Raw genomic sequence first — 21748 nt, 5'->3', positions numbered from 1 at the left:
CATAATATTTATATTTACCATTTTTCAATAATACCACTAAACTTTTAAAAAGAAAATTCCAAAAATACCCTTATAGCTGGTTTTGGACGTTTAAAAAATACCATTAACTTTTAAAAGGGTTACCCTTCTAACTTTAAAAAGTATTTAAAAAAATACGTTTAAGATTTCAAAATTTTCATTAATACCCTTCAACTTTTTAAAAAACTTCAAAAATAATTTTAGCATTATTAACCCGTCTTAAGAATATTATGAACTTTAAAAAATAACATTAAAAAATTTGGAGATAATCTATGAAGTGTCGATAGACAATTTTTGTTCTGACAATAAAAAAAAAATTTAATTTTTTTTTTATATACAGTACTTTAAATTTTCATGAGTATTTTTTAAACATAGTACGGATGGTAATAAGTATTAATGAAACATTTTAAAGTTTAAATGTATTTTTAAAATAAAATACTAACGGGTTTCATCCAAAATTAATAGTAAGAATGTTTTTTTTTTTTTTTGTTAACGTTTTTTTAAAAATTCAAGGTATTATTAACATTTTTAAAAAATTAAAAATATATTTTTTAGACAAAATATAAAGTTATATTAAAGCAAGCTAGAAAAGCTTTAAAGGAGTTTGTAGTTGAAGTGCTTTTGAAGCTTGAGTTAAAATACCGAGATTTATCTCTCGAAATAAAATTTTTAAAATACGTCTGCTTGGGAGGTGTTTCGTTCTCGTCTCCAATCGATGTGAGATATTACGGTCATACTTCTAAATCTTAAATTAAGTGATTTTGTGATACACATTGACCACCGTTCTTAACAAAAACCATACTTAGATCAAAACTAGCTACAAACACACTCATCAAAATTGTTAGGCACATTAGAAAAACAAGAACACTTACTAAAACATGGTTATGAAGATCATGATAAGTTGCCTTCCCATGAATTCAATTCCGCTTGTTTCTTGAAAGAGAGCGTGTTTGGCTCACCAAATTGACGCTACAGTACCACACCAGCAGGAGAGAGAGAGAGATACGTGTAGCAATGGTGGCTGCGATTGTGGTGGTGGTGGTGGTCACTCTGTAGTGCGTTTTTGGATGTTTGTTCATATGTTTTTACTCTCTTTCTCCCCTTTTTCTTTTCTCTTTTACTCTTTGGATTATTCGATTCCATTAAAAAAAAACACACACACACACACACAAGAACAAACCCTCTTCTCTCTCCCCTTCTTTCATTTTTCATCCTCGCTCTTGGGTCGGTAACGTTTTTCCCCTTCATCGAACCATTATCTGACTTTTTCTTGCTTTTTCTCATCTGGGTTTCGTTTATTTGGTGGATTTTGCTCTGTTTTTGTTGATTTCTCTATCTGGGTTTCGTTTATTGATACGGATTTTGGGGTTGGAACCTCCCGCCCGAGCTATGGATGTTTGATTTTGCTCTGTTTTCGTGTTCTTGAGCTATTTGGTTTCGTGGATTGTTGATTTTCATCTATTGGTTCCTAAGTTAATCGATCTGAGAATCGTGGTTTCAAGTAATTGAGAATCGATCGGTGGTTTAGTTCAGATTTATTGTAATCTTAGTTGCTCGATGTTCTTCTGAATATGATCATGGAGAATAGTTTGAAAGAGATATCGCTAGAGAAGCAGCCAAGCACTCGTGTAGTCATGGAGAAGCAGAAAAGCTTTAGAGGGTTCATGGAGAAGCAGAAGAGCTTTCGTATGGTGATGGAGAGGCAGCTGAGTTTCATGGGAGGCGAGAGGAAGAAGACGAGAGAATCGCCTGGAAAACGAGGCGATTCTCCACTTCACTTAGCAGCAAGAAGTGGAAATTTATCAAGAATCAAAGAGATTCTTCTGAATTGTAATGATAGAAATGAGTCAAATGGTTTAATGTCGAAGCAAAATCTCGAAGGCGAGACTCCGCTTTATGCAGCTGCTGAAAATGGACATGACTTCGTCGTTGCAGAGATGTTGAAATATTTGGACCTTGAGACTGCTTTTATGGCTGCTAGAAATGGATTCGATGCCTTCCACGTTGCAGCGAAGCACGGCCATCTCAGTAAGAATGTCTATTGTATTCATCTGTTGCAAGTAGATATCACATTCAATCATATGATATCATGTTCTTAATGATCATGACTTTAGGGATATCAATTGCTTAATAAATGTCTGTTTATGTAGGATAGCTGACCTTTTATTGTAGACTTGCATCTCGATAATGATTGTTGAAGAGCTCTATAAAGCACGAACACCTTAGTTTGAGTAACACGTTCACGTACTTGTTGAGCGTAATAGATTACGTATCGAAGTTAGTTGAATGAATTGAATACGAGTTAGAATTCGACTTTTTGTTAAGACCCATAAAGAGAGGTGCTACACTCTGATTACACATCGAAAGAAAAGACCGATCGTCCTTAACGTAGACTCGGGTTAAGCTCTGTCTGGAACCTTGTGGGGTTAGGAGTAAAGTATCTCGAGGTTGACGTATCTCTTTGACTCTTCTCATGAACATATGTCAAACTTATTTGAATTTGGGCATTCAAAGAGATATATATTGCTAAAGTCATACATTTTGAAAGTGAAGTTTGTTAAAGAGATGTGATTCGAATATTTCGATATAAGGCGTAATCTTGAATATCAGATTGCTCGGTGGTATCAGCCTTCTGTGTTGTTTTCGTCTGTTCTTGATATCGTTTTGTCTTAACAAATGGTGCAGGGGTTTTGCAAGAACTTCTCGAAGTATTCCCCAACTTGGCTATGACCACAGACTCGGTGAACTCGACCGCTTTGCATACGGCGGCTATGCAAGGGCACATTGATGTGGTAAATCTTCTTCTTGAAGCAGACTCGGAACTTACTAAGATAGCTCGAAACAATGGTAAGACTGTCCTTCATTCGGCTGCTAGAATGGGCCATGTTGAAGTAGTAAAATTATTGGTAAGTAAGGACCCGAGCCTCGGTTTCCGAACTGACAAGAAGGGCCAAACCCCGCTGCACATGGCTGTAAAAGGGCAGAACGAGAGGATTGTGATGGAGTTACTAAGGCCCGATCCTTCGGTTTTGACACTGGAAGATAACAAGGGAAATACTGCGTTACATATTGCTGTATCCAAGAGACGTACCGAGGTATTATAAATAATTTATTTTGTTCGTGTTCTTAGCCTGCAAAAAGTATTCGATAGATGCAAATTTTTCTTTGATTTGTTTGATTTGGTATGGATATTTACCACGTTTGAAGATTGAAAATGACAAAAAGTCGACCCTCCCAGTTTGGACTGAAACCTGAGAGCGGCGAACCTTGTACGATATCTATAGTATCGGGTCACTACCTGCCAAGAAAAGAACCTAACCTTATTGAAACTCCCAGTTTGTTCTCCCATTATCGTTCGAGAGTCGGCATTACGAGTTCCATTCCTCGTGCAAGTTACCCATGTCATGAAGTGTCAAGCTTAAAAGAGGTACCAAAACCATTTAGTCAAAGAGAAATGTCCTTTCTAAGTAAGTTCCTACCAAGACTTCCCTTGTTCATTTCTTTCCGACAACTGTTTTCAGATTTCTGGCTCAAGTCACCGCTAGTAGATATTGTCTTCTTTCGGCTTTCCTTTTCGGGTTTCCCCTCAAGGTTACACGTAGATATTGTCCTCTTTATCCTGGAACACGAACAAAATAAACGTAGCATCTTTCAAGCTTTCCCTTTCGGGCTCCCCCTCAACGTCTTCTTTCCAGAACAAAGATGCTACGTTTCCTATGATCTTTTTGACATAGGCTCCCATATTATGGCCGAGCGAAACACTCAAATAACTCATAGGGAGCTCAACAATCGCCGCCAAATCTTACGTGCTGGACTGTCAACCGTATCCTTGAACTCTTAAATGTCTGCCACAAACGACTATCTAGAAACGATTGGTGCATAGGAAGAAGAGAAAAATCAGGAAACTTTCGTTTTCGATCTTTTCTGTATCAAGTTTTAATGCTGATGTCGATTTTGTATGTCTAAATGGAAGAAAAAGTTCAGTTTCGATGTTTGATTCTCGTGCTCGGTCTTGGTCTTATTTTGAGATCTTCATATCTTTGCAGAATGTTCATTGCTTATTATCTATCAATGGTATCAACATCAACTCCAACAACAAGAATGGAGATACCCCACTTGACATTGCTGAAAAATTTGGATCTTCAGAACTTGTAACCATCTTGAAGGAAGCAGGGGCAGTCAATTCCAAAGACCAGGGGAAACCCCCAAGTGCAGCCAAGCAACTTAAGCAAACGGTTTGCGACATTAAGCACGATGTCGAATCCCAACTACAGCAGACCCGCCAGACGGGTGTTCGAGTTCAGAGAATTGCAAAAAGATTAAAGAAACTTCACATAAGCGGCCTCAACAATGCTATAAACTCCGCAACTGTCGTGGCTGTTCTCATTGCTACTGTTGCTTTTGCTGCCATATTCACCGTCCCTGGCCAGTTCGTTGAGCAGGACACAAAGGGTTTTAGTCTCGGACAAGCGCATATCGCTACGAACGCAGCGTTCATCATTTTTATGGTTTCGGACAGTTTGGCGTTGTTCATATCCCTGGCGGTTGTTGTTGTTCAGACATCTGTAGTTGTGATTGAACAGAAGGCAAAGAGACAGCTTGTTTTTGTGATTAACAAGCTCATGTGGTTGGCTTGTCTCTTCATTTCTGTTGCCTTCATTTCAATCACTTATGTGGTTGTTGGTTCGAACCACAAATGGCTTGCCATATGTGCAACCGTGATCGGTAGCACGATAATGCTTACAACGATTGGCTCGATGTGCTATTGTGTCATTCAACACAGGATGGAAGAGGCTAAATTGAGAAGTATACAACGAGGCGAGAGCCGATCTCGTTCTTATTCCATGTCTATGGTTGCATCAGAATCAGAGTTGTTGAATAACGAATACAAACGGATGTATGCACTTTAAGGTGACTGATATCGATATAGAAGAAAAGACACGTCTATTCCCAGGTGATGGTTTGATCTTAGGTCTCGTACGGCTAAGCCATATGATGCTGAAGACATGTAACGGGAACGTGGATTACTCGACCGTACGAAACATCGGTAAGGTCATCCTACTATCTTTTTGCATAATGAGGGTAACAAATTATAGAAGTTCAATGCAGCTGATCATATCAAGATATTAGAGTATGGTAACAGATCAGTTGTTATATATATATATGTATAGACCAGACGAGGGTGTCGAGGCCGATGCGTGTAGCGAGTTCACCAGTGATCGATACCGACACGTACTGGGTATGTAGATACTCCATTGAATCTTCTTCATAGCATCAAATACTGGGTATAGAGAAATATTATGTCTACTGTCTGCTACAATTTTCGTGTATATCATCATATCATAAGGAAATTTGAATGCCTGAATTTCAGTTTTCACTTGGTGTTCTTCATCAATCTCTCAAAAGGATTTTGATTATCAAATCTTCAAATTTATAACAGCGATCCAAACTATAACGGTTGATTGTTTTTTGTTTCTAAAAATTCGGTTTGAGTCGTGTGTTGACATATTTTTATGTCAGGTCAATCTAACTAGCTCGAGACCTAATCCTACCCTGTTTTAAAAAAGATAAAAATATTTAACGTTAATAACTAATGTTCATGATGCGTGATTTATAAATGATATTTGAGTGATAAGAGTAGGATTTTTTAAATAATTAAAAAAGACATATGACAATCCAACTCAACCCAAAGATAAGAGAACTGGGTTGTGAACTCTACTCAAGTTGCTCGAATCACTAACTCAACTAAATCGAAACGTCAAGTGGGTTCAAAAGATAAACGGAATATGCCCTACACGTCTTCCTTGAATTTTGTCATTGACAAGTATATCCCTGCATGCTCTGCCTTTACCCTTTCAATAAACATTCAATATATATTAAATGGAATAAAATAAAATCAATTAACATTAATAATAAGAAAAAGAAAAAAANAAAAAAAAAAAAAAAAAAAAAAAAAAAAAAAAAAAAAAAAAAAAAAAAAAAAAAAAAAAAAAAAAAGAGCAAGAAAAGCTATAGATAGTTATAAGAAATTTGGCTATATTTTATTTGATGAGAAGATTAGCAAAAGTGAAGTAACCTCTTGAAGCCTGCTTCTAAAGTTTCAAGCCTGAATGGATAGCAACCACTCCTCCAACAAGATTTTCGTACTCGACCTTCTCGAAGCCTGCTTCAACGATCATGGAAGCAAATTTCTCCTGCATCCCACCAATCAACATCAATGAAGAACACAGTTGTGAGGGCTCGGCAAAAAATAATACGAACAAACTAACGATATCTTGTTCGATTTTGTTTAATAACCCAAGTGTTGGAGCCCGACCCCTTGCATTACACCCATGGCCAACCCACTAAACCATGGAGGAAAGGATGCATTGTTCTAGATCTATTTAAGTAAGATCCCTTAATTTTAATCAAACAGGAATTAGAACTTGCTTATTGAAGGAGAATTGTAAGAAGTATTATTGATTGCTATCTGGGAAGGGAACGGACCAAAGAGAGTTAAAACTATTTGGTGTGGAAGGAGGTTTGATAGCAAGCAAATGGGGTGCCTTGTTCAAACGATCAACAATCGAGATATCTTCCAACACTTGAGAATATCCTATGGCAAAAGTAATCTAGCTGAACATGGTCAATGACTTGTTCCTCTAACAAATTATTTTCTCCACATATTTTTTTTTGTGTCAGCCTTCATACCCTCCAAATATAATTCATCGTCGATCATTTAAAGACCTCGAAGTTCCCGAATGGTATTGATCTCGCCAGTGATGCCAGCGCTTCTTCGATTCTAGGTATTCTCGTAACATTCTCTTGGATGTTCCCAATCTCCATTTTCATCTCCCCTAGTTCATGATCCGGAACATCCAATTGTTCCTCTTTTTGTTTTTGTGCCATCTTGGCAAACCTCCCCGGGATGATGCTTCTATACCAATTGTAAGGTATCTCCTTACAATATATTGATATTCAGAGGAAAATGTCTTGTCCTAAGGCAATACAAAACTTCTAGCTAAATGAAGAGGGCTCGTAAACTCTCCCTTCCTTTTTCAAGTCGAAAACAATAAAATGAAAATCATAAAGACGAAACACAAAGCTCAATCCTAAATACCCAATACGCTCCCACCGCCCCCCCCAATTCGCCCCTACAATACTGATGGTCCCTTATCTCAACATTCCTCTTACAAACTTGTCAAAAGCGATTTATTCTTCTTGCCCTTGGTAATATTTTTTTAATTGGGGGGCCTAACACTCATCTGCTAAGAAGAACTAGACGGCCACAATGTCAAAGAAAAAGCTAAGATCTAATGGCTGAATGCAATCAAAAACTGTTACTTGGAGTTTATGGTCAGAGCGAAATAATCAGATCTTAGTGAATAAGTAACACCTGGATGGATGTGATTGATTTAGCTAAGTTCCAACGCACTTAATGTCGACCCTGATATGTGATGGTATTACTTCTGTAGTTGAACTCTAATTGGAGGCATTCTTGAAATTTTTAAACAGCACATACAGAATTGATGGCAACTTTTCACAACTTCAATTAAAATCATGTTTCTTGTCCGAGAAAAAAGAGAAAAGAGGAAAGGACTGTGACCTGTGAGGGAAATCGACGGATGCTTTCCACTAAGTATTGATAAGATTCTCGATCACCTACAACCAGCTCTCCAACAGCTGGAATTACAGAAAACGAATAATAGTCATATCTGCACCAGAAGATGGAAATTCAAGTTAAAACTTGTTTCGATATAAGCACCAAACCTAACAGCTAAAAGAAACTCATAATAATATCTAGAGTACATCCTAGGTTGGGAACATATTGAAAAAAAGCAAATCAATTTGAAGTTAGAGAATTCAGGCTACCAAGGGCTTGATTAAGAGGGCAATTAAAAAAAGAACAGTAATTTAATTCAGAGTAAAGATAAACAGAATCACAAAAAAGAATTCCACAAAGTATAAAAATTAGCAAAAAGGAACTGAACTACCTTAATATACTTATGTCAAACAATAGTAATTTAATCTTATTAGCAAATGTATATATGCACATATGTACCTCAGTAGGAAATAAAAAGTTTTAGAAAAGCACAACACCCAAAAGAACAACAGAGATGAAACAATAAATTTGGTTGCATGAAACAATAGATAAAAGTATTTAGATGAATGAAATCCTTCCCAGCTGGTCGTAAGAAAAGGCCTGAATGCTGTACAAACTATAGGCCTTTTGAGATTTCTTTTCAATGAACATATTATACTTGCAGTTTAATGTCTCTAATTGGAGTGCTCCTTATAAAGGACTTTGTAATAAAAAATCTAACTGGAATGTCATTAGTTTATATATACATACATACATATATATATATATATATATATATATATATATATATATATATATATATATATATATAATGAGCGATCAGGAATGTCACTAAGGTATTAAAAGGAATATTAGTTATTAGTTGGGGAAGATATCAGTGGGGAGTTGTAATGAATAGAGTGAGGAGGAAAGAATGAAGTAAGCAATTGTTTAGTTGGTTTATGCTCGAGTGTGATTCCTAGTAAATCAACTACCTGAGTTCTATTTTAGTTCTTATATACTTTATATTTCAATAGTATTCTGTTGTATGGGCTCTATCAAAGTTTTCTTTATTAAACCCAGTTTGAGTGGTGTTTTCTCGGGGCACTCTTAACAGGAGGAGTTATCCATTCAGCAAAAGACCATTCTTTGCAAGCTTCTCAACGGTTCTTTCAGCTTCATCTCTCTCAGTTGGGAGGTTTTCAAAGTTTCAAGTTAAGTTCAAGTCTCAAGTTTTTCATAAAGTTTGTTCTTTNTTTTTTTTTTTTTTTTTTTTTTTTTTTCACTCCCTTGTGGAGTTTGTATCCTTTGAGCACTAGTTTCTTTCATTTATTCAATGAAAAATTTTATTTCTTGTCAAAAATAAATAAATAATAGACAAATAAATTCAAGTTCATCACATAGTTCGAGTTTGTAGACGGATAAATTAAATGATGAAATATTGAATTTTTCCCAAGTAAAAGTGTGGAAGTTACATACAATTCCTTAAATATAGGAGCTTCAACATGGCTTAGCTCAAGGCAAAGGAATCTTCCTCCTCGTCTTAGAACCCTGTAACAAACACATTTAGTAATTAAAAAAACATTTCCAAAGAAAAGCAAGAGACAAACATGAAACATTTTCTTAGACAACTTTGTTTGGGAAAAGAAAAATAATTGTTATCAAAGGAGAGAAGGTGAAGATGAGACATCTCCCTATTCAAGTGCTAAGAGAGATTATTACACAAACTCTCTAATAGAACTGAATCAGAAAAGAGAATAAGTGCAAAAATCTTTGGATAGAGCTTCCCATAGGATTATGGTTCAAAAGAATTCAGCATCCCTTTGACAATAAGTTCCTCATTTGGTCAGTGGTTTGATTTTACTGAATCCAAATCCTCTAGACGAAGTTCTTTATCCTCTATTTTTGCTAATTATATAGCAATGAAATTTGTTACATGGGCTTCATGTGGGTCAAGGGTATCTTATTTTGTATTATGCTTTATGCTTCTTTTTTCTGTATATCTTTTCAAATTTCGAATGTCACTAAGAAGTTTGTTTCAATTAAAAAATAAAAGATAAAAGATAATAATAATAATAATAATAACAAAAAAAGCTCGACATAGAAGGTAGGAAAGGCTCTAGGACATATCTTCATCTACACTGCCCAAATCATGAGAATGCACAAATTACATTACATGGGACCTTACCCTTGAGTTTGTGACAAAAAAGAATTGGAGAAAGGGGTCTTGTTTGTTGAGTCAGTGATACCTACAAGTTAAAAACAACAGCCTGAAGATATCCCTCATAACTATCCTGGAAAATCAACAAACAAATGAGAGATTCTCCAAATCTGCGTAGCTTCTCCAACAATGACTAAACCAACAAGGAGACAAGGCTACATTATGTTTCTTCCAGTGGATGTGGCTGAGGATAGTTATTTTTTCTTGAAAAATAACATAGGAAAGTTTTCATATTGTTGGGATCTTGAACTATCAAACTAGGAAAAAGCACAACCTACTCAATCCTTGATTATCCACAAGCCACGGACATCCTAGACCTCATCAACTCATACGTAAAACCTTCCACTTTGGGTCATGAAGAATTCAACCTCTTCTAGAACAAGCAAAGTAATCTTCGGACATTCTGGTCAAAATTTACTTGTATCATTTGAGCAAGAACCTCTAGAGGATGTCCCTTGATAATCCCCTACCACCATTTGTCAGATCAAGTAGTCTCTAGCACATTCATTAGGATGATGCCGTTTTGTATCCAAATGATGTAACATGCTCCCACCATGCGAAGCACAAAGATATTCCTTCATGAACTGACATCATGGAGTTCCCATCAAAATTCTCTATCAATTGGACATCAGTTCCCCCATAGAAACCCTCAATTGACTCAATCTCACCTAGACAAACTCTAGAAGGGGGGCGATTTCAACTTGAAGGCAACCTTATGCACAGAGGTTCAACCCTTCTCTACACAAGAATTTGCCTTATTCAGGCATAAATAATACATTTTTCCATAGGATCTAATATATGTAGAAGATAATTTCTTGAGAAGTAGAGTTTACCTATAAGCCTCATCTAGAACTTTTTCAATGTGAGTAACATTCCTAATTCCAAATGCAATCGTGTAACCATCCATTGAATTATCTTGAAAACGTAAAGCTTCTGCATCTCCTTCCACCCATATTAGAGAACTTTCTTCTCCCAGACCTAGAAGTTACAAACATTGTGATACTGTTTTCCTGACCACAAATTTCATTTACAAAATGCACAGTTCCAATGCCTTATTGTATATTTACCTCTCTCAATAGCTCGCTTTTTACCAACGTTTAACATCTGTGAGTTGATGTCACAAACATATATTTGAGTTTGTTCCTGTAAATCATCTTCCCGAACATCTTGCATTGCTCTACGTTTGACGTCATTAATCCTTTCTAGGATCCTGAAAGCAACATCACCTGCAATATGTGAGAAATTAATATAACATCTAATAATTGTCACATCTTTTAAGCACAAAAGGGAAACAAGTTCATGTGATGAGTAAGTAGATACCGTTTTAATATTCAAGGTTACTTGCATCTAAAGAAAAATTCCATCAACAGCTTCAAATAGGTTACAAATGGAAGATAACCAAACAAACATTTGCACCCACACGAGATTCTTGAAACAAAAGAAATTTAGATTGTTTTTTAATAAAAAAAAAAAAAACACAGGCTATCAGAGGATTACAAAGCATTTGTACTTATAATTCACTTTGAACAAAACCATATTCTACTACTATTCTTTAAGGTGCACCAGGATTTGAACCCACCCCCTCTAAGCTCCTTACTTTTTTCGCAGATTTGAATGACCACAGACCACTAAGCTCTTTGCTTCTTTTACAGACTTGAATGACCACTAACCACTAGGCACATGCATGGTAATTGGCTACCAGCAATTGATCTTGTACTTCAGAACTTAAAAAGTTTCCAAATCAACACAAATTAATAGGCTCAAAAACAAAGTATAGAATCTTTGCAAACGATGTAGCCAAAACTAAAATGTCTCTTCTTAATCAAAGTTAGAATTGACATCACAACATAAAAATAAAATAACTTACATACCTGTACCACCAGCAACATCAAGATGCTTCATTCCAGGAAAAGGATTTAGCTTGGAAACGAGTCTATAATATTTAGCAAAAACATTAAGAGAGAGAGAGAGAGAGAGAGAGAGAGAGAGAGAGAGGAACGTATGCTTTCTGCGTGTGAGGGAATGAAATTCCAGTTCAAAGAGTCGCACCTGTCTTTCCACAATCTATGCAATCCAGCACTCATCAAATCATTCATCAGATCATAGTTTGAAGCAACATTGCTGAAGACATTACCAACTAGTCGGCTTTTTTCCTCTTCAGGCACTTCTTTGAATCCTGCAAAAAGTACCCATAGACAATTTTTTCTCATATTTATATATAAAAGAGGCTTAAGACAAGAAATTAAAGTTACATTTTATATTAGAAAAAGACTTGTATTGATCAAACGAAGGATGTACGAAAATGGAGATGAGGTATCCCCGTAGAGCCAAGTCACAAAAAAGACTACCAATTGGCAGAAATTTGAGAAAAACCAAAATTTACAAAAATCAGTATAACAACGTTTAGAAGCATGAGAATTAACAAGAACCCAGAAACATCCCTAGAAGAATCTTCCCCTTGGAAGGTTCTTGTATTCATCTCGTTCCATAGATTCCATAGAAGACTAGCCACCACACTGAACCATAAAAATCTCATATGACCACAAAAGAAAGTCCTCTTAATTAATTGGAATAGACCATCAACATTGTTTTCAGGAAAAGAAAAAAAATCCAATGTTTAATAGGTTAAAGGAAGGCTTGATGTTTTTCCTCTTCAATATTTTTAAAGCCCAAGTACAAAAGGTAGTCATAGTTTTTAACTGTTACAATTTAAACCTTTATATTTCAAAGAATAAGGAAAATGAATATTATTTTTCTAATCAATATACGAGGTTTAGAGACTTAAGCCTCAATGTGTTTTTAATAGAGGCATAAGTCTCCCCTGTAAAAGTCGTAAGCTTCTTATGGTCCAAACAAGGCATAAGTCTCGAGGCTAAGAGTTAGAGTCTTGTCTCGAGGCAAGCTTCAATGCATAAGCCTAAATAGTCTTTTAAGACAACGGAAACCCCTTGAAAGCTTATATATATGTACATATATATATATATATATATATATATGCTGAAATACTGAACTTTTTTAAACTTCCATTGAGAAGAAAAAAAAAACAAAAGCTTCAAAATATTGAAAAGCATGTACCACCACGTTGCAGCGAAGGGAAATCAAAGAACAGGTGCCTTCCATTTTCCCATCTCTCTAATATAAAATGAACCAGCATGATATAAAATACCGACTCAGCATTCTCATTGGAGCCTATCATAAGTATTTAGCTTCTCCAAAGAAAAAATCCATCAAAACACTTTTTATCTTTTTAGAGACATTAGACTTCCAGATAGCATCCATAGACACATTGCAACAAACTTCACCATCTGCAGAGCTCTTGCTTAGCATATTGGCCATGGACTTCAAAGAAAAAACACCCTCTCTTTCCAACGTGCATCTTTTGCTATCTCACTCTCTTTCCAAGTTACTTTGAGTTCACTAAAAAACCACTCTCTCTTTCCAAGTTACTTTAAGTTCACATCAAACTGGTTTGAAATCTAAAACAAGCTTCGATCACTCAAAATTAACCGTCATTAGTTAAATGCTAGCATATCAAGTAGACAGTAAACTTCCCTTCAATAAATATATGTAGACAATGTCTCGCTATTACTAAAAAATTTAGTATAACAATTTAAAAATTCTATATTTGGAGAAAAATAAAATTTTGTGCCATAAACTACTAAAATTCAAGATAAAATAAAATTTAATAGTATTCAATTTATATAAAATGTGAAAATTCAGTATATAAAGCAATATAAATTTAAATCATTATATCAGAAAACATAGTGATAGTAGCTTCTTCAAGTAGCACAAAACTACCTTTTGAATATCTAGGCAAAAAAGTTTAGTGTAACGTCCCAGATCCACCGCTAGCAGATATTGTCCTCTTTGGGCTTTTCCTTTCGGGCTTCCCCTCAAGGCTTTAAACCGCGTCTACTAGGGGAAGCTTTCCACTCCCTTATAAAGGGTGTTTTGTTCTCCTCTCCAACCAATGTGGGACATCACAATTCACCCCCCTTCGGGGCCCAGCGTCCTCGCTGGCACTCGTTCCTTTCTCCAATTCGATGTGGGACCCCCACCAAATCCACCCCCATTTGGGGCCCAGCGTCCTTACTGGCACACTGCCTCGTGTCTACCCCCCTTCGGGGAACAGCAAGAAGGCTGGCACATCGTCCGGTGTCTAGCTCTGAAACCATTTGTAACGTCCCAGATCCACCGCTAGCAGATATTGTCCTCTTTGGGTTTTCCCTTTCGGGCTTTAAAACGCGTCTGCTAGGGGAAGGTTTTCACTCCCTTATGAAGGGTGTTTTGTTCTCCTCCCCAACCAATGTGGGACATCACATTTAGAAACTCAATATCAGTTTAGCCATTGAACAAAAAAAGAAAATTAGTAAAGCTCCATAAATCTTATCTATTTCTCATACTCCTTGATAAATGGATTTATTTAAAATAAGGATATTAACACAGTCTTGAAAAAATATTTAAAAATATATATATATACCCCGAGATGAACTTTTAAAATATACAAGGACAGGTTGAACTAAAATAGTCGACCTTTAGAGAACAATCATCCTTCCAGTTCTGCAGCCTTTTCTCCTCCCTTTCATCCCCAAATTCCAAAGCCTATTTTAAGGGAATTCTTCCCAAATAGAAAAAATGATTATCTTAAATTTAAAAATGGTATAACATCGTGGAAGCTAAATTCCTCAGTCTTGAACCAATTCTACATAGCAATAAATCCTAAGAACCTTATTGTTTCACCAACAAAAATATTATATACTATTTTGAAAACTAGAAGATTGTTTGCTAACAATAAAGGTATGTAACTCCTAGTTGCAGCAGCGTTAACAACTATTGAGATACATTATTAATATTGACACTTCAAAATCAAGTATAGATAGAGCTCCAAATCCCTTGATCTAATGCGAGAGAGAGGGAGAGGAACCAACCAAAACTTGTAGCATGTGAATGTAAATGATTGGCAGAAGAAAACATTGGAAACAATTTACTTCCAATCCTTCTAGTCACTAAACGCAAAGCCATGACTGCAATATAGAAACAAACAAAAATTAAAATCTCGAAGGTCCAACTAAAGAACATGCATTCATAAATAATCGAATTCATACAAAAATTTGAAGAATAGAAGACAATAGAAATGAAATAGTAGCTTTGATTTGAATCTTGCTATTGGCAAACCGAATTGAATATCCTAATTTACGAATAGTTCTGAATCGAACCAGCATCAGTGAACTCTATTTCCGCTCCATTTCAGTTTCGAACGAATGATTGAGAAACAGAAATTCATTACAAAAAGAATTGAAAAATCAAATAAAAACAATTGCGCCATTGGCATATTTACCTTGCAACTAAAAATCGAAAGGGACTGATGAAGAAGGGCTGAAGATTCAATTGTGTATATCGGAGATGAAACTTGAATTTCAGAGAGACGAATCAGTGGAGACGGTGAGAAGGAGAGACGCCTGAATCGGACGGGAACCCTGTGAGCGGTTCTTCCTGGACCGTTCGGTAACTCTATTTTTTTAATATTATTTTTAAAAATATAAATTAAAAGAAAAAAAAAAGACAAAAATCAATTTTTAAGATTGTATTAATAAAATTATAAATTAATATTGGTATCAATCTTTTTCAAATAATTAATTCTTTTTAAATTAAGGGTTTAATTTTTTTGTAAATAGATAATCATTATAAATAAACGTTGAAAATATACTTATGAAAACTATTGACGATGCTCGTTAGTGCAGTAAGCAGTGGGGTGAGAGGTACATAGAGGTAAATGATGTTTTAACGAGTGAATTATGTTCACGATAGCGAACATAAATAAAAACCTATGAACAAAAGTTGCAACCATTTAAGTACCATTCTCAAAATCTTATGAAATATAAAATATCTCTTATTCTATCTCAATTATGTTACATTTCTACGAACTCGAACATAGTTTAATGATTAAAGTACGTCAAGAATCATAGTCTCAAATTTTGATGATTAAAGTACCTCGAGATCATAGTCTCAAGTTTCATGTTCATATTTGTGAATTTGTATCGAAAATTCCACTTCGACAACTCAATTTGTTTGATAAGACTAAGTCTTTCCTTGAGGAAATTGTAACAGCTTAAGCTTACCGTTAGCAAACATTGTGTTCTTTAGGCTTTCTTTTTCGGACTTTTCATCAAGGTTTTTAAAACGCATCTACTAGGGAGAGGTCTCCTCACTCTTATAAATAATGTTTAGGTCTCCTCTCCAACCGATGTGGGATCTCACAATCCACCTCCTTTCAGGTTTCAGCATCCTCACTAGCAATTGTTCTGTTCTCTAATCGATGTAGAGCCCCAATCCACCCCTTCAGGGTCAGCCTCCTCACTGCCACATCGCACAGGGTTGGCTCTATTACCATTTGTAACAACTCAAGCCCACCACTGCAAGCAGATATTATACTCTTCAGACTCTCTTTCGAACTTCCCTTCAAAGTTTTTAGAACACATATGCTAAAAAGAGGTCTTCACACTCTTACAAACAATGCTTTGTTCTCCTCCGCAACCAATACAAAATTTCCCAGAAAGAGTCGAGTCACAAATAGGTTTTTTTGAACAAAAAAAAAACCACAACAAAAGTCAAAGATACACCTTCCGCACGGTTAAGCAAGTAAGCAAAAGCTCTCTCGCCCTATTGAATAAAAATTTTGGGGACGAAGCTCGACAACTTAAAATTGAGAAAACTTCGATTCGCCAAGCAATGCTATATTTTGAATTTCAATAAAACAAGCGAGTCTTCCGACCTTACCTAAAAAAAACACAAATAAAACGAACTCCCTTGCAAGACACTCCAACTTTCACATCATCATTCTATCATTCAGTTCCATTTTTTCCAGTAAAAGAAACAGAAACAAAACTAAATCTTCTAAAACAATGGAAACCAAACAAAACTTAAAGATCAAAATAGCATATTAAGCCCAAAAAGAACAACAACTTGATCATCATCATCATCATTTCAAGCAATAAGGCAATGGATTTGGTAAAGCATTCACAAATAGAGCAAATATGGAAAGCTCTTTGGATGCACTAAACATTCATCATACATTCATACAAACAAATTCAGATTAACCACAACCATCCCATTCCCTACATCAGCAACAAAACGAAAATCAAAGCCATAAACGCAATATGACTTCTTTTATCTACTTATCTTCTCTCTTTTCTTCACCACCTGATTGATATAATAAAACAGACGCAATACACATGTATAATCTAATCACAACCAGCAACCATCCAAATCGTCGGTATCGACCACCTCTTTTCGACATCAGATTCAACAGTTTCATAAGATTATATAAACGATAAGTTCAAACAGGGCGCATCGTCAAACTACTCTTTTTTTTTTTCTTTTTTGTATTTACTTGGACGGTTTTGTGTTTTATTCCCCAAATATCTATCTCTATGACATGACTAACTTGGTTATATACCCCTTTTCATTGGCAGACACACAACCCAGTTTTGTATGATTAACAACTGTAAATTAAAACGCTCATTCCATCCCTCCACAGATTCAGAGCATACCCGCTACCACTAAAAAGAATTTGCTCTTGTAAGAATGCGCTGTGGTGGCCTCCGCTTCTCGCTGATCGGAATGAGTTTCTCCTTGAGCTTCAATAAAGATACCAGTTCGTTACTAATACTATCACCAGTAAAGAGCATCAAATCAATCCATTTCAAAGGGGTAAAAGGTAATCAAACAAAACAACTATTGAATGCTACTTGAGTTTTGATCAAGCAAATTATATCTAATTGCATCATTCGATTCGAATGTCAATCACCATAAAGCTCAATAACTTGTGTGAAATAACAAATTGCACTCAAAGAAATCAAGCAAAAAACTCGGAATTTTGTTGTGTTTCGGTGAACGTAGAACACAGCCAATACATGTAACTGAAATGTAATTAGAGGAACGTCATATTTGGAGTTCAATGGATAAATTTCAGATGGTTCAAGGAAACATGAAATGGGCATAATGTTCTTTCTAAAGAATGTGTTTGTTAAAAAAAATCAGAAAATCAGAAACTTTAGCGCAATACTATGAAATAATCAAGTCGAGATGGAAAAAGACAGTTCGAACAATAAATGACTATAAAAACCCTCACAGACAGGAAAACGTTCAAATGCTTACAAATATAAACTAAGACGTAAAAAAACATGCCAAGTTAATATGTACCAAGTGAGGTTACTCCAAATGAAGCGGAGAAATTATTCAAAGAGACTGGCACAATCAATAACTTTCCCCAAACCCCGCTGAATTCAAATTCTAGGAATCAATTGTGATGCAAAGATGAAAGAATTATACATTACTATCTGAACTAAATGATGATACCTTAAAAAAACTGGTCGGGTGTTTTCAATCCAAATAAAATAAGAACTAATTGCTAATTTTAATTCCTAATGAACAGTTATCCATTCAATACCGTAAACCACACAACATAGGTTAATGCATGTTTCTAATTGCTTGCCTTCCATAATAAGAATATAAAAGCAATTATTGGGATGGGATTTCTTTGATGATTTCCAAAAGTTTTTTTTCTTGTCGGCTTCATTGCTTCAGGATTCTTTTTGGTCACCTTATTTTTTCATCTTTATTCCTTACTGTGTTCACATTTGGTTAATGAATACATTACTGTGAATTTTACCTTTTACTGATAAATATATTACTCTGGATTTTATGCATACATTATATACTCAGAGAGATTAATGCGAAGATCACCGAAGCACCAGTACGACATTTAATCATCTTTTCAGACCTCTTACCTAGAAATGTTTAGGTTGTTTTTTGAACGAATTAATTAAAAGCTCTAGGATTTGGTTCTATTCCATGAAGAAAAGATGCAATTAGGTTGTCACAAGGCTTAATAACTCCAGAATAAATGAAATAACAAAATCCAAGTGCACAGAAACCATTTTTTATATTAAAGAAGTACTTTTTAAAAAAAATATATATGAGCTCAAAAAGATTATAGGTACTTTTTAAAAAACGTCTCTTTCATGCTCAATGTTTCAACGGGCTTTCAAATGAAAATTTTACTGATAATATATAAATTAAGACAAATTGGTCGACTACAGAAAAGAAGAAAAATCATGTCGAACAAGAAGTACATACCTGCTTAGACCGTTCCTTGATATGCTCAGCCTGCATTTAGAATTTGATTCCTCAGAACTTCTGAATGGATGATGATTTAGACTCGATACATACAGAAATCCTAAGATGAATCCAGCATGCAGCGGGCCAAAGTCATCAAACAAGTCAAGAACATACTAGTAAAATGAGCAGAACTCATCGGCATATTGTGACCTAGTTCCAGAAGTGATGACCATGGAATGGCGTTTTTTATGGCATTAATAGTGCATATAATGTTACTAGCTATAGAGAAGTATGTATAGAAGGTGAGGTTAGCAGAATAAAGGAAACTAATAATTTGTGAATGGTGATTAGTTTTACTGAATTAATTGTTGACCATGATGTACCAAAAGTATTATTGTAGATCACAGTTAATGGGAACTTCCTCGTATTTCTTTCGAGTAGAAGAATCACCGCCTGTTACAATCTCAGGGAGAATGAAGAGGAAACAGAAGCAAATGTTCAGGAGGGTCAGATCCTCAGCTTCTTGGACTCTTGAGAAAGGAGACGGGGGCATGCCGAACTCCAATGAGCCATAAACTCTGACAATGAAACTAGTGATACCATCAACATCTCAGTCACAGAACGGCCGGAGGCCATGTTTTTTGTTCAAGTCCAGCTCAAACTTCTTAGATGCAACTTTCTTATACCGACAATACTTGGAGAAATACTCTTATACTCACCATGTTCTAGCCAATTCTACTCTTATACTCACCATGTTCTAGCCAATTCTACTCTTATACTCACCATGTTCTAGCCAATTCTACTCTTATACTCACCATGTTCTAGCCAATTCTACTCTTATACTCACCATGTTCTAGCCAATTCTACTCTTATACTCACCATGTTCTAGCCAATTCTACTCTTATACTCACCATGTTCTAGCCAATTCTACTCTTATACTCACCATGTTCTAGCCAATTCTACTCTTATACTCACCATGTTCTAGCCAATTCTACTCTTATACTCACCATGTTCTAGCCAATTCTACTCTTATACTCACCATGTTCTAGCCAATTCTACTCTTATACTCACCATGTTCTAGCCAATTCTACTCTTATACTCACCATGTTCTAGCCAATTCAGGCATCTTAACAAACGTGTAGAACCCTGAAGAAATGGCTGGGGTACACCTCCAGTTACCCTAACAATGACTCAAACTAGAAATAACCCCTTACGTTCTGAAACCTCCACAGCCTTTCAGGAAAAGAACAGCCAAGATCAGGATCCTCTCCCCCTTCAGGTTCAACAGGGTCAGTCTAGTTTTTCCCTCGTTTTTCAACCATAAGTTTCGAAAAGAAACTAAAACAGAACGAACAGAATAATACTGGTTTAAGAAAAGGTTACATGCATCACTTGAGAGTCATCTCCTTGAGTGGCACAAACTGACATTAGAACATGCAATCCAACTGGTTATCGTGTCGATAGGTATTATGTTGGTGGGAGCACGAAAGGGACGGGGGCGATGAATGCAGTGATACTATACTTGATTCAATATGAAAAACAACTACCAAAATATCCATCAGAAGAACAGAACAACAGGAATTTTAGTCAGAGGTACCTCTTCTCTCAATAGCCGTGCATTTTCCTCCTCCAGTTGGGTCACGAGAGACTCTAGCTCTAGCGTATATGCCTAAACATAAACGCACAAAATTAAACCTCGTAGGAATGAAGTTCAAGAACTCAGCTTCCAAGACAGCCAAAATAATAGAACTCTCAAGTTTATCAGCCGCACATGAACAAGTGATGCATTGAAACAAGAAGATTACGATAAAATAACGCATGATTTCTGACATTAAGAACAAATCCCTCACCTGCTTGCGTTCCCTGGAGCGGGCAGCGGATTCCCTGTTCTTGATCATCCGTCTCTGTTTCTGCTGTGTGGCTTTGTCAACTGGTTCCTCAACAGCCCTTCTCTTCCCTCTTCCAACTCCAACCATTCTCCCATCGATTCCACTAGCGTACCCAACCGGCGCACCTTCCAACTGCTGCTGCGGCGGAATCTGAAACTGATTATTAAGGGTCGAGTCGACACCATAACCCCCAGCTTCGGAGATTACAGGGACCCTCCTAACATCCTCCTGATGAACAGCCCCAGCCTTAGATAGAAAATCTTCAAGGGTTATTTCGTGATCCGTAGCAGGGTCCCGCCTCTGATCACCACCCCCAGCAACGATCTCCTTCCAGACCTCCTCAACAGACCTGGTGCTCAAATCCTTGGGCAAAGGAAAGGTGTGTTGGGTGGGGATCGAGGCAGGCATAATGGGATTCTCCGGCTGCGGTTGATTGTGAGTTTGAGCATCGGAATAAATGTTCTTAAGCAGGTCATCCATGCTCATGGAAACCAAATTCCTGGAGGAATCACTATGCTGTAGATCAGCGATAATTGTGGAAATAGAACAAACAGAGGACTCACGCGGCAGATCCGGATTGTTCTTCGACGTGGACGCAATCTCCACATTCGACGAAGCCATGCCGAAATTCTAGGGCTTCGCCTGCTTCTCCCGTTCTCTTTCTTCCTCACAAAGTCAAAAATTAACAAAATTTTAGGTGAAAAGTGGGAAGAAATGGAAGGAAATATGAATCTGAGTCGCTAACAAACAGAAGATGAAGTAATAATATTAATTATGGGATTGTGAATTTCATAAAAGCTAAGATTGTGAGAAGAACAGAGCAAAAATTGGTTGTTTTCTGAAAGTGGAAAGGGAGAGATGACGACCAGACACATACAATTATGAACTGCACGCAAGTGGTTGCGGATCTTCCCTCCACTTCCATGAATCAACCTCCCA

At 36.2% G+C, this 21748-nt stretch overlaps 3 protein-coding genes across 6 annotated transcripts; 1 reads left to right on the top strand and 2 right to left on the bottom strand.

Annotated features, from left to right (window-relative positions):
• Positions 1 to 1132: 1132 nt before the first annotated feature.
• On the top strand, positions 1133 to 5395 carry LOC111793554 (ankyrin repeat-containing protein At5g02620-like). Its single transcript, XM_023675485.1, has 3 exons — positions 1133 to 2046; positions 2704 to 3113; positions 4065 to 5395. Exons 1-3 carry the CDS (start codon positions 1590 to 1592, stop codon positions 4926 to 4928), a joined length of 1731 nt encoding a protein of 576 aa, XP_023531253.1. The 5' UTR covers positions 1133 to 1589; the 3' UTR covers positions 4929 to 5395.
• Positions 5396 to 5594: 199 nt separating this feature from the next.
• Positions 5595 to 15314, bottom strand: LOC111793555 (2-methoxy-6-polyprenyl-1,4-benzoquinol methylase, mitochondrial-like). 2 transcript variants are annotated; one of them, XM_023675486.1, is made up of 10 exons: positions 15139 to 15314; positions 14729 to 14824; positions 11850 to 11976; positions 11672 to 11733; positions 10868 to 11026; positions 10634 to 10778; positions 9059 to 9130; positions 7604 to 7712; positions 6095 to 6212; positions 5595 to 5870 (listed from the first exon to the last, which is right to left on the bottom strand). In XM_023675486.1, exons 2-9 carry the CDS (start codon positions 14820 to 14822, stop codon positions 6111 to 6113), a joined length of 870 nt encoding a protein of 289 aa, XP_023531254.1. In that variant the 5' UTR covers positions 14823 to 14824; positions 15139 to 15314; the 3' UTR covers positions 5595 to 5870; positions 6095 to 6110. The 2 variants fall into 2 exon arrangements, with proteins under 2 accessions (XP_023531254.1, XP_023531255.1); XM_023675487.1 differs by having other exon boundaries at positions 5595 to 5863.
• Positions 15315 to 16830: 1516 nt separating this feature from the next.
• LOC111793553 (bZIP transcription factor 12-like) lies at positions 16831 to 21697 on the bottom strand. 3 transcript variants are annotated; one of them, XR_002814945.1, is made up of 4 exons: positions 20771 to 21697; positions 20518 to 20589; positions 18939 to 19038; positions 16831 to 17437 (listed from the first exon to the last, which is right to left on the bottom strand). XR_002814945.1 is itself a non-coding variant. In XM_023675483.1 (4 exons), the coding sequence occupies exons 1-4, from the start codon at positions 21428 to 21430 to the stop codon at positions 17360 to 17362; spliced, it is 840 nt and encodes a 279-aa protein (XP_023531251.1). In that variant the 5' UTR covers positions 21431 to 21694; the 3' UTR covers positions 16831 to 17359. The 3 variants fall into 3 exon arrangements, 1 of the variants encoding a protein (XP_023531251.1); XR_002814946.1 differs by having other exon boundaries at positions 18939 to 18998; XM_023675483.1 differs by having other exon boundaries at positions 18939 to 18968; positions 20771 to 21694.
• Positions 21698 to 21748: the final 51 nt, after the last annotated feature.

This window comes from Cucurbita pepo, chromosome LG04, assembly GCF_002806865.2.
Source record: "Cucurbita pepo subsp. pepo cultivar mu-cu-16 chromosome LG04, ASM280686v2, whole genome shotgun sequence".
NCBI classification, from domain to species: domain Eukaryota; kingdom Viridiplantae; phylum Streptophyta; class Magnoliopsida; order Cucurbitales; family Cucurbitaceae; genus Cucurbita; species Cucurbita pepo.
Note: the sequence above shows the minus strand (reverse complement) of the source record. Positions and strands in the feature narration are given on the sequence as shown.